The following is a 13,217-nucleotide window of genomic DNA, read 5'->3' as shown; positions in this document are numbered from 1 at the left end:
GGATTCCTGACACAGTAATGTGGACAGGCCGACTAGAGGAGAGGCCATACTGGTCCTGGTACTAGGCAATCTGATCAGGTTTCAGATCTCTCGGTGGGAGAGCATTTTGGAGATAGTGACCATAACTCCTTGACCTTTACCATAGCCTTGGAGAGGGATAGGAGCAGACGATATGGGAAAGTATTTAACTGGGGCCGGGGGAATTATGATGCTATTTGGCAGGAACTTGGGAGTGTAAATTGGGAACAGATGTTCTTGGGGAAGTGCACGGCGGAAATGTGGAGGTTGTTTAAGGAATACTTGCATGGGGCTCTGGATAGGTTTGTCCCATTAGGGCGGGGTAAGGATGGTAGAGTGAAGGAACCGTGGTTGACACAAGATGTAGAATATCTTGTCAAGGGGAAGAAAGAAATTTACCTGAGGTTTAGTAAGCATGGATCAGACAGGGCTCTGGAGAGTTACAAGGTAGCCAGGAGGGAGCTTAAGAATGGACTTAGGAGAGCTAGAAGGGGACTTGAGAAGTCCTTGGCGAGTAGGATCAAGGAAAACCCCAAGGAGTTCTACACATATGTGAAGAATAAGAGGATGACTAGAGTGAGGGTAGGGCCGATCAGGGATAAAAGAGGAAACGTGTATCCGGAGTCGGAAGAGGTAGGGGAGGTCCTTAATGAATACTTTGCTTCATTATTCACCAGAGAGAGAGACCTGGACCTTTGTGAGGATGGCGTACGACAGACTGATATGCTAGAATATGTCGACGTGAGGAAAGAGGATGTGCTGGAACTATTGAAAAACATTAGGAAAAAAAAGTCAATGGGGCCAGACGGGATATATCCAGGGTTATTATGGGAAGCTAGGGGAGAGATTGCTGCACCTTTGGCGATGATCTTTGCATCCTCACTGGCCATGGGAGTAGTGCCAGATGATTGGAGGGTGGCGAATGTTGTTCCTTTGTTTAAGAAAGGGAGTAGGGATAACCCTAGGAATTACAGACCAGTGAGTCTTACTTCAGTGGTGGGCAAATTACTGGAGAAGATTCTTAGAGACAGGATTTATGGGCATTTAGAGAAGCATAGGGTCAGTTGGCATGGTTTTGTGAGGGGCAGGTCGTGCCTCATGAGCCTGATTGAATTCTTTGAGGATGTAACAAAGCACATTGATGAAGGTAGAGCGGTGGATGTGGTATACCAGGATTTTAGTAAGGCGTTTGATAAGGTTCCTCATGGAAGGCTTATTCAGAAAGTCAGGAGGCATGGGATCCAGGGAAACTTGGCTGTGTGGATTCAGAATTGGCTCGCCCATAGAAGGTGGTGGTAGATAGAGCATCTTCTGCCTGGAGGTCAGTGACCAGTGGTGTTCTGCAGGGATCTGTTCTGAGACCCCTGCTCTTTGCGATTTTTATAAATGACTTGGATGAGGATGTGGAAGGGTGGGTTAGTAAGTTTGCTGATGATACAAAGATTAGTGGTGTTGTGGATAGTGTAGAAGGTTGCCGTAGATTACAACAGGATATTGATAGAATGCAGAGCTGGGCTGAGAAGTGGCAGATGGAGTTCAACCCAGATAGGTGTGAAGTGATACACTTCGGGAGATCAAATTTGAAGGCAGAGTACAAGGTTAATAGGTCGATAGGGTTGTTAAGAAGGCATATGGAGTGTTGGCCTTCATTAGTCAGGATATTGAGCTCAAGAGCTGTGAGGTGATGTTGCAGCTCTATAGAACTCTGGTTAGACCATTCTTAGAGTATTGTGTTCCGTTCTGGTCGCCTCATTATAGGAAGGATGTGGAAGCTTTAGAGAGGGTGCAGAGGAGATTTACCAGGACGCTGCCTGGATTGGAGAGCATGTCTTATGAGGATAGGTTGAGCGAGCTAGGGCTTTTCTCTTTGGAGTGAAGGAGGATGAGAGGTGATTTGATAGAGGTGTACAAGATGATAAGAGGCATAGATCAAGTGGACAGTCAGCGACTTTTTCCCAGGGTGAAAATGGCTAACACAAGGGGGCATAATTTTAAGGTGATTGAGAAAGGTATAAAGGGGATGTCAGAGGTAAGTTTTTTTTACACAGGGAGAGGTGGGTGCGTGGAACACACTGCCGGCAGAGGTTGTGTGGGCAGATACATTAGGGACATTTAAGAGACTCTTAAATAGACACATGAATGATATAAAAATAGGGGGTTATGTGGGAGGGAAGGGTTCGATAGAGCAGGATAAAATGTTGGCACAACATCGTGGGCCGAAGGTCCTGTATTGTGCTGTAGTGTTCTATGTTCTTTTGAGATTCCAGTGACGTTTACTTCATGTTAAACTATAGAAGTGAGTGTAACCAGGTGACAATATCTTAAACTGGTAAACAAAATTCCAGAATTGACAACAAAGCGAAATAAATGCGATGGAAGGCATCTTGAGATAAATTGAGAGTGACCTGTTGACATACTTCTCAAAATGTGATGCCTGGAACTGGACACGATACTCCAGCTAGCCTAACCACTGAATTCTCTTCCTTCAATACACATGTCTGTATTTGTAAAGCCCAGGGCTACATATTTTTAAAAAAATAACCTAATATCTTCATAATTTTAGTACATTTCTAGCTTTCAGTGACTCCAATTTCCAGAACACTTGTCCTTGGACAGGTATAGATTTGGTGGGATTAATCAGGTGGAATTGCTGGGATATTGTGGGCCATTCCACACTAACTCCTCCTCCACCACCCACCTGTCTTTCCAACACACCTTGAGCTAAGTGGCTCTCTATCTCGGGCAGAGCTCATGAGGAACCTTAGGAATAGCTGAGATCACCCTTCTCTACTGGCAATTCCAGCACCATGGATTGAAATTTGTCACCTAATTTTCTATGACCTGAATTTTATGAAAATTACAGAAACTCAAAGCATCTGAATGACGAGGTTTTTTTTTAACTTTGTAAGGACACGAATTGTGGGACTAACACCTCAAACTATAACCAAAAAGTTACATGGAAATGGATCAGCACAGACGGTGGGCCAAAGGACCTGCTCCCATGTTGTATCTCTCTATAACTCTAACTCAGCTGCTCTATAGGAGTGTTCTTGCTTCAGACAAGCTTCCTCCCACCCCCCTTCATCTAACCCTGAATTCCTTATTGCATTTATTAGTGACTATTCTATATTTATGACCCCACTTTTGATCTTTCTTAGAGTCATACAGCACGGTAACAGGCCCTTCAGCCGACCGAGTATATGCCAACCATCAAGCACCCATTGACACTAATCCCATTTCATTCTCCCCAAGTTCCCCTCAACTCTCCCCAGATTCTGCCACTCACTTACACACTAGGGTCAATGTACAGTGGTCATTATCCTACAGGGAAGTAAACTGGAGCAGCCAGAGGAAACCCATGTGTTCACAGGGACAACTTGCACACTCCGCACAAACAGTACTGGAGGCAAGGTTGAACCTGGGTCACTTGAACTGTGAGGAAGCAGCTCTACTCGCTGCACCGCTGCACAGTACTGCACAGAGACAGCACAGCAATAGGGCCTTTGGCTCGACAAGTCTGCACCAACCAACAAACACCCATTTACACTAATCTTGGCGTCTACCCTATCAAATCCATTATTTTTAAAAACGTCTACGAGGTCATGCCTCATCCTTTTGTTTTCAGGGTCCCCAGGAAATGGCCTTGCCAACGGCTGTAAGCTCTCAGTTCCAGTATCGTGCTCTTTGTACCTTTCCCAGTGGCTCTCGATCCTCTCTGTAACACAGACAGCTCATCATTATTAACAGACATGGTGCACTGACAGTTGGCTGGGTGCTGAGTACTCACCTCATGTGCCTGATGTGGGAGAGGAGGAGGAGGAGCTGGGCTAACCGCCGAGACTGCTGCTGCAGTGAGAGCCCAGCCCTGGTGATAAAGTGAACCAAAGCGTCAGTGATTTTGTCCAGGATGATCTGAATCTGCTCACCATTGTTCAGAGCTTCCATGGTACTGGAGAGGAAGGGGAACACACCTGCAGGGAAGCAAAGAAGCCAATTAAGAAATGCACGGTGAGAACACAAAAGAGCTTGAAGGCTAAATTTTTCTGTGGCACTGACATGAACAACAACTTGCATTTATATAGCACCTTTAATGTAGTGCGACAACCCAGGAGCATTCATAGAACATAGCACAGGAACAGGCGCCTTGGCCCATGATGTTGTGCCAAACTAATTAAACTAATGATGCCTAGTTAAACTAATCCCTTCTGCCTGCACATAGTCCATATCACTCTAATCTCTGCACATCCATGTGCCTATCGAAGAGCCTCTTAAACACCTCTATTGTATCTGCCTCCATCACCTCCCCCGGCAGCATATTCCAGGCAATAACCATTCTCTGTGTAAAAATTTGTCCCACACATCTCCTTTGAACTTTCCCCCTCTCACCTTAAGTGCATGCCCTCTAGTATTAGATATTTCGACCCTGGGAGAAAGGTACCGGCTGTCTATCTATGCCTCTCATAATTTTATAAACTTCTATCAGGTCTCCCCTCAGCCACCTCCACTCCAGAGAAAACAACCCTAGTATGTACAACCTCTCCTTAAGCACATGCCCTCTAATCCAGGCAGCATCCTGGTAAACCTCTTCTGCACCCTCTCCATCGCCTCCACATCCTTCCTATGATGGGGCAACCAGAACTGAATGCAATACTCCAGATGCAGCCCAACAAGTTTTATGAAGCTGCAGCATTCATGGACACAATTGGATATTAGGGGAGATGACCAAAACGTTGCCCATAGTGACAGTGATAGAGAAGCAGGTATGTACAGGGAGAGAATTCTACAGCCTCTGGTGTGGGCACCTGCACATGGTGGACAACTTAATCTGTGAATGTTTGAGGTCTGGAAGGCACCAGAGATCTTGGAAGAGTGGTGAAAGGGAGTGGCGAGGACACAAAGTGAGTTGTACACAAGGACAGGAATTTTTAATCAGGGCTTGCATGGGAGTTATGCTGGAGTAAGTCAGTGAGCTCTGGAATAAAAGGTGAATGAAACTCAGTGCAAGTTAGGCTCCAGGCTCAGAATTTTGGATGATCACAAGTTTAGGGTGACAACAATTGTCACTGCAATCTCAGAGGGTCAATTCTAACTATTAACCGAAAAAGGGCATCTTAAGATGGAAACAGCCCTAGTGGCATATTAGCTAGTTGCTAAATAACCAAATGCCACTTAGCCAGGATTAATGTGATCTGGCATCAACTTCAGTTACACACAGAAAACTAATCAAGCCTCCTACAGACTGGAACCATTATCTAATCCATTAATGTGACTAACACCAACACACAGACATTCCAAAACACAAGGCTGTGGAGGTAAGAAGGGGCCAGATTGCCTCCTGGGCAATCACAGTAACTGGAGATGGTGATGGACAAGTAAATGTGACAGTCTTGGAGCACTGCACGTCTCCCAACTCAAAGCCAAGCTGCCTAAAAAGTCTGGTGTATCCAAAGGGTGTGCTGGACTAGATGTTGCAGTGGGACACAAGGGCTGCTTCAGTCAAGGACACCAGCTGCAAACCTCTGGAACGTAAATCTGCCTCTTGGGACCAAGGTTGGGTTGGTGAAGGGCAGGAAGTTGGGTGTGAGGAAGGGATGGGTCATCTGGTAGAACCCAAAATCAAAGGAAGGAATTAAGTAAATTGGGGAAGGTGGGGTGTGGTGAGGAGTTTTGGTGGAGATAAGGATCAATCATTTTTACGTATTATGTCCAAATGATTAAAGTTGAGCAAAGGATCATCTTACAGGGGTCCCAATCCAGTATGACATTATTAAAGTGTGGTTCTTCTGGGAAATCTTAATCTAAATGAAAATTGCATGGAGAATGACATCATTACATGAGCCTGATGTGGAAACTGTGTCAGAGGCACAGAGGTGACTCACACAGGGAGACAGTGAGCTGAATTTCCAGGTAATCAATATCATGTTTCACTCATGGGGTTGGGGGGGGGGCGCGGTGGGGAGGGGGCAAGAAAGTCAATGTTCAATGGAAAAAAATCAGCATCATACACCAAATCATTTGGTAGATGCTGTTTGGACCTTAACTTTTTTTGAAAAGTGGGAAGGAGATAGATGACCAGATTGGCTGGCAATTTTCAAAAATTGCAATGAGGATAGATTAGTTGTATGAAGAAACTTAATTACCTAATCAGATTGGGGGAAATGGTCACAATTATCAGACGGGAGTTGAGAATTTACTTGAATCACCGTGTATTGATTTTGATGAGCAACTATTGGTTTTCTGATTTCCCACATTAAAACTCATTACATCTCCTTCAAGAACAGATTTTCCTTAATTCACACAAAGACTATTGATCCGCGTAGGACTCAATTTGATTAAAAAACCAGATTGTATAAAGACTTCTCCTTCAGCCACAGGTGTCCATGCCTTGGATCTCTATGCCCAGAGTAAGCTGATTAGTCAAAAAAGAACATTCTGTACTTTTCTTTATGTCACTTTCCCAGATTTTGTGCTGATCATTCACTGAAAGATTGGCAGGGATATTCTAACTGGCTGGTTCTGCTTGCCATCTCTTTTCAATTTGTCTTCATTCTGCCTTTTGTCCTACTATTTATGTGCCTTATTACTTCAATTATCACTAAGTTATTCTATATTACATTTTCCTTTGCAGCCTGCACTATTAGACCTTTCAGATCCCCCTTCAAGTAAGCATAAGTGTTCCGTGATAGCAATATAAAGACAACCCAGCAAGCTGTCCTGAACTGACCAATACTTATTCCCTCAGTCAGCGTAGAAATGACCAAATGTGCTCATTGCTGTTTGTGGGAGCTTGCTGTGCACCAGCTGGCTGGCACATTTCCCTACAACTGTGACTACATTCTAGTAGTACTTCGTTGGCTGTGAGTGTTTGGGTATCCTGGGGTGATGAAGTTAATATATTGAGCACAGATCTTTAATACATTGAGCTCAGATCTCCAACTGTAAAAGAATTGCCTACTTCGTAAAAAGGATGAAGGATGTAAAGGCATTAGAAGGGGTCCAGAAAAGATTTATGAGGGACAACAGTTACAAGGATAGATCAGAGAGGCTGGAACGACTTTCTTCTTCTTTGTAGTTCAATCCACTTTACCATTGGAAGTAATCTGCTCGACTGTGGTGTCCAAGCAGAGTGATCTCCAAAACTCCTCCCTCTTGGGTGAATCTATCTGGGATGGTTCCTTGGTCCAAACCCAAGCTCCCATTGGAGAGGCAGGAACAATGACAACAGTCCCTATCAATGAGTCCATGACCTACATCATTGAGATTGCCACCGGCTCTCAATGCAGGCATACCTCCAACCGAGCCAATTGCTGGCCAATACCTTCCCCATCAGGGTTTGGAGGTCAGTATTTGTTCAACACAAATTGCATTCTGCCATGACGAGTCCCTGGTCAGCTCACAAGGGCAAGTTTCCATTTTAAAACCTCTCCCTTCCACGTCTTAGAATCATAGAGTCATACAGCACAGAAACAGGCTCTTCGACCCATCCAGTCCTAGCTGACCATAAAACACCCATTTACACTAATCCCATTTTATTCTTCCCACATTCCTCACCTTCATATGGGCAAAATGTACAGTAGCCAATTAACCTACCAATCTGCATGTTTCTGGGATGTGGGAGGAAAATGGAGCCCTCGGGGGAAATCCACATGGTCATAGGGAGAACGAGCAAACTTCACACAGACAGTGCCGGAGGTCAGGATTGAACTTGTATCGCTGGAGATGTGAGGCCTTGTGCTTCACCCTGAGCCCTCCCCTACTTCACTGACTAATCGTGTCTCAGTCTGATCATCCTGAACACAGTAGGTGGTACATTATAAGTTTCTCACCACATTGATCCACTTTGATACTGTCTATCAACATGTGAACTGTTATGTATATAGAGATGTATGTTATGTGCAGTACCAAACAGAATGTGCGATGATAGCAGAATGAATTTGTGACTCACCAGAATTCAGCAGGATGATGGCCTTCAGGCAGATGTACTCCTCACAGTGGAGTTTTAGCAGTCGGAAACGAGACACTGTAGCTAGGAGCATATCAAATATTTCCACCATCCCTTCCACATATTTCCCTTCATTCCTGATGCAACAAATTGGAAACATGCAAGTTTAGCCAGTTCATTTCAAAGAAAATGGCAGCTGAGGGATTTTGTTAACTGTTTGATAACAAAATGAGATGTCTACATTGGCTTTCATGAAAAGAAACAGCTATGTAAAGAATGCTGGAGGCAGGTAATGAAGGGGCAAAACTGAGGGAGATGAAGTTCAATGTGGACAATGGTGCTATCATTTGCTTCAGACCCATCAAAGTTAAAACAAATTAGTTTCTTGGTAGTGAACGGTTGGGAACTCTGAAGAAGCAAAAAGATTCAGGAGGCCAAATATACAAACTAGAAGGCAAGTATAAAAATTGATCAAAAGGGTTAAATGTTGGTCTTCACGTTAAAGGGATTAGAATACAAAGGTAGGGAGGGAAAGTCGTAGTTCACTGCACAGCGCCTTGGGCACACCCTTCATGCATTGAGTAATGTATTCTATTTTGAGCTCCATATGAGAAACGATAGATTGCTCTCAGAGCAGGTGCAGCATAGAATGACACCAGGATAAAATACGAGAACTGATTACAGAATCATAACATGTATTCTGTTGAGGTTAGAGTATTAAGGAGTAATCTAATTAAGGTGTCCAAGTAGTTAAAAGGATTAGATTAGACAGACACACATTGATTATTAAGTGCATGCTCCCTTCTCCTTGATCATTACCTCAATCAAGGAGAAGGGAGCATGTGCTTAAAATTGAAGCTATGCCATTAGAAGTGAAATCAGGAAATATATTTTCACAAAGGCTAGAAAACATCTGAAACCATTTACATGAAAGGTTATGGATGCTGGAACAAGTGGAACTTTAAAAACTGAAACTATCAGCAACTAAGGTGGGGAAAGGAGCAAAGGTACAGATCCTCCTTGATTGATGGAAAAGGCTAGAGGAGACAAGTGGCCTTCTCCTCCTCCTAATGATCCTAAGTAAACAGTGTTACATCCCTTCAAAATAAAGTTAATTCAGATGACACTGCTTCACCACTGAAAAACACATTGATATTAAGTGTTAGGTTAACTACTTGAATGTTCAACACAAATAAGATAAAGATTAAAGTTTATTATAAAACCAATATCAATTGATAAATATTACTGCAAGGTATAATTAGGGTTAATAACGGTGCAGTTAGATGATACTGCTGCCAGTTCACAACACTTAAAATATTTTCCAAGTCACCACTGCACATTGGCCCTAGCGACCTTGAATAAAGTTAAGCACCTTCACATAAAACTACATGTGCTTCACTCTCATGCTCCCTCTGAGCTACCATTTTCTTGTTTCCAATAGAAACCGGCCCATCCATTTCTCAAAATAATCACCTGACAAATAAGAACTATCGTAGGCCGCTTGAAGTAATAAAGGCAAATTTCAGTGTTGACCCCCAAGCCTTAATGATGAGCAGGAAAATCCATCACTTGATTCCCCAAATGTGCCATCAGCTGACCTGAGGTAGAGAATCTGCAGTAATGCACAAACCCTGGGTTAAGAAAGGGTAATTACCTGGGATTTCTGCACCTAATTGCAGGTGGTTATAACCCATGGTTGAAAAGACCGTCAACTAAGTTCACATCTGATAAATGCAGAAGGCCCATGGTGCTCTCTGCTTTCCTCGCAGAGGAGACAGAACAGGCAGTAGAAAAGTAAACCAACCTCCAGCAATAATTCTAAGCAATTCCTTGTACAGGGATTTTCTTAAGTAATGTTAACTAGATGCTAAATGCTAATATACAGTGTTGAGTCCTGTTCATATGGTCACACTATGATGATGAGCATGCATGCTGGATGATGATGGCAGTTGAAGGGGTGGAATTAAACCTTAGAACAAGGTTTTCTGTCAGGATAACAGAAGAGCTGGTCATTGACTCCAGGAAAGGGGGCTGTGCATGTATTCCTGTTTACATCAATGGTGCTGAGGTCGAGAGGGTTGAATGCTTCAAGTTCTTAGGAGTGAACATCACTAATAGCCTGTCCTGGTCCAACCACGCGGATGTCGTGGTCAAGAAACCACACCAGTGCCTCTAATTCCTCAGGAGGCTAAAGAAATTCAGATATCCCCGTTGACCCTCACCAATTTTTATAGATGCATCATAGAAAGCATCCTATCCGGATGCATCATGGCTTGGTATGGCAACTGCTCTGCCCAAGACCACAAGAGACTGAGAGTTGTGGGCAGAGCTCAGCACATCACGAAAACTAGCCTCCCCTCCGTGGACTCTGTCTACATTTCTCACTGCCTCAATAAAGCAGCCGACATAATCAAGTGCCCCACTCACCCCAGACATTCTCTCTTTTCCCACTTTCCATCTGGCAGAAGATACAAAAGTCTGAAAGCATGACCGGGCTCAAGGACAGCTTCTAACCCATTGTTATAAGACTATTGAATGGTCCCCTTGTACGATAAGATGGAGTCTCGCCCTCACAAACTACTTTGTCATGGTCTTGAACCTTATTGTCTGCCTGCACTGCACTTTCTCTGTAACTATAACACGTTATTCTACACTCTGTTATTGTTTTACCTTGTACAACCTCAATGTACTTAAGTGATGAAATGATCTGTATGGATGGCATGCAAAACCATGTTTTTCACTGTACTTCAGTACATGTGACAATAATAAACCAATTTTAATTTGTTAATGCAAGACATACATATTCCAATTGCGGTGCTTTTTAATTACAGGGACCTTATCTATTCAGAGCAGTACACCCTTGGATGGATCAGGTTCATGCAGCTCTATACACTACCAGCCCAAATTTCTCAACTAGATGGCTAATAGCTCAAATGTTGTTGTCAAGGTAATAGTGACACACAAAATTCTTTAAACACAATTGGTAGTGCAACTTGAGATAAAGAACAATCCCCAGATCAACTCAAGTTTCCAAATGTTCCTGCCTGAACTCACGCCCATTCCACCATTAACTTTGTGAAACTGGCATTATCTTGTCCAGATGAAAACTGAAATGCATTGATTGAGATAAAGTTGCTGCATTTTATGCAGTAGATACAAACTTAACTCACCACAAAAAGCCAAGTCTTGCCCACTATTGTACAAATACCTCATAAGTGACATGATGAGTGCTATTTTTGCCAATTAACCTTAATGGCACTGAAAATTAACTACTGAAAGGATGGATTCCCATTCTTTCAATTTTTAAGTATTGTTCGTGTTCTTGGAAAAACTTGCATTGCAATATTTTCTCCCTTTCTCTTTCTTCTCCCTTACTGAAATTTTTTTTAAAAGAGAGCACTTTTCACAATCTCTGGACCACCCCAAAACATGTTCCAGCCGTTGAAATACCCTTGAAGTATAGTTAGTTACAATGCAGGAAACACAGTGGCCCGTTTGCATGGCAAGATCCCTCAAACAGCAAAGCAGTACTGACCTTTTTATTTAGTGATATTGACTAAATATTGGCCAGGATACTGGGGTAATTCTCCAACTTTTCATTGACAGTGTCAATGGTTACATTACATCCACCTGAAAAGGTAGATGGGGCTTCAGTTTAACGTCACTCCTTCAGGATTGCATTGGAGTGCTGGCCTAGATTCTTGTGCTCAAGTCTCTGGAGAGGGTCTTGAACTCACAACCTTGTGACTCAGCAGCTAGAGAACCAACAATTGAGTTGCAGTGTTCCAACACTAAGTACTCGATATCTCTTTCTGTGGTTGATTTGACACTTTATTCACCCACTCTAATTCACATTTCCTTCTCAGTCCTTATACTGGTTATTTCTCAGGCCTCCAGTCCAACTGGTCAAGGAGATACATGGGTGCATATCCCATTCTTGAGCTCCTGGATGGCTGGAGGTTTGTTTTGCCACAATGTGTCACCTCACACTCCCAGAAATACCCATCCAAGTAATTTAAAGGTACAACACAGACACCAACTTTCACAGCGAGGACTGGCCTCAGTGGGCTATGTACAACCTCACAAAGGGGGTGAATTGAGTGGCATCAATGACTTAATTTTTGTATATGTCAAGAAAACTCAGGAACAGGAATAGACCCCAACTTGAACCGAAGTCAGCGTACATCATCAGGATGATCAGTGAGTTAAAAATCCGTCACAGCTTTCTTAATGTCCCCAACCAGGTGGTGAACTCTGAGTTACAGGGCACCACAGCAAATCAAAGTGCAGCAACCAGGCATCAATGCCTATCCGGTGACCTTGTGGCTTTTGGTTCCACTGAGCAAACAATCACAAGGGGGCAAAATGCTAGGCCTTACTGTCATTCATAACATGTGCCTTCAGGCTCCCATCCTGTCCACCTGCAGTCCTCTGGAGGAGCACTGCTGTGTTCCTCAGTGAACTCTCCAGACTTGTAGTGGTGTTCTCTGTGTTGCACATCACTACTGCGATGAGGGCTCAGCCACTGCCACCAGCTACACAGCAAGTGGGGGAAAGGAGAAAAAGAAAGTGGTAACCTAGGCACCACTTCTCCAGCTTGGCCGTCACAGCAAACTGCTACCAATAAGTAATTAAAAAAAAATTTGAAGACACTAACACTGGGTCTCCCACAGCCCTTCCTCCCACTCCACTGAAATCAGTGAAAGCACTGTCCGTGCTTCTAAGCTGATGCCAGTTGCTCGTGGGGGTTCCCCATTGTGGTGGTGGGGAACATTCACAGCGTTGATCTCCCACACTGGAGTCCTTATGGAGCCCAATGGCAGAGTGCATTTGCGTGAAATACCAGGAACAGCTATCAGTAACCTTGGGGACTCCTCTCTTCCATTGACCATGAATATGTCTGCTTGGCTAAGTTAAAAGCCAACACAAAATGAATATTCCAAACCAAATTTTAAATCCAAACATCACAATTTGAATTAAACTAATCACTGTTTTGCGTTCCCTTTGTCCTCCATGTGCCTTTACCTGTGTGAGTGGCTGCAGCCGGCCTGGTGACTCTCTGCTGGCTTGCAGTGGAGGAGATTGCTGGTGGCCTTGGATGGCGACCTCCAGCAGCTCTGGGTCGAGACGGCCTGGATTAGGACTACAGGAGGGGCCAGAATCTGTGCTGATGGCCTGATAGGCAGCAGCCAGGGTACTGGCAGAGGGAGAGTGGCGAGATCATGACTGCACTTATCCTGAAAGAAAACAGTAGACT

The 13,217-nt window shown here is 43.8% G+C and overlaps 1 protein-coding gene across 4 annotated transcripts in view; it reads right to left on the bottom strand.

The window, feature by feature from the left end:
- The window catches only part of esr1 (estrogen receptor 1), a 130,593-nt gene that overhangs the window by 1,541 nt on the left and 115,835 nt on the right, over positions 1-13,217 (bottom strand). For 3 of the 4 annotated variants that reach the window (XM_052013151.1, XM_052013153.1, XM_052013155.1), the window contains exons 6-7: positions 7,964-8,097; positions 3,806-3,989 (exon numbers count right to left, since the gene is read on the bottom strand). In XM_052013151.1, the coding sequence (XP_051869111.1) occupies positions 3,806-3,989; positions 7,964-8,097 (318 nt within the window). Of the gene's footprint in view, positions 1-3,805; positions 3,990-7,127; positions 7,158-7,963; positions 8,098-13,217 lie in introns of all 4 variants that reach the window. The other variant, XM_052013154.1, reaches the window with a different exon arrangement.

The sequence above is a fragment of the Pristis pectinata genome, chromosome 3, assembly GCF_009764475.1.
Source record: "Pristis pectinata isolate sPriPec2 chromosome 3, sPriPec2.1.pri, whole genome shotgun sequence".
In the NCBI taxonomy this organism is placed as follows: Eukaryota; Metazoa; Chordata; class Chondrichthyes; order Rhinopristiformes; family Pristidae; genus Pristis; species Pristis pectinata.
Note: the sequence above shows the minus strand (reverse complement) of the source record. Positions and strands in the feature narration are given on the sequence as shown.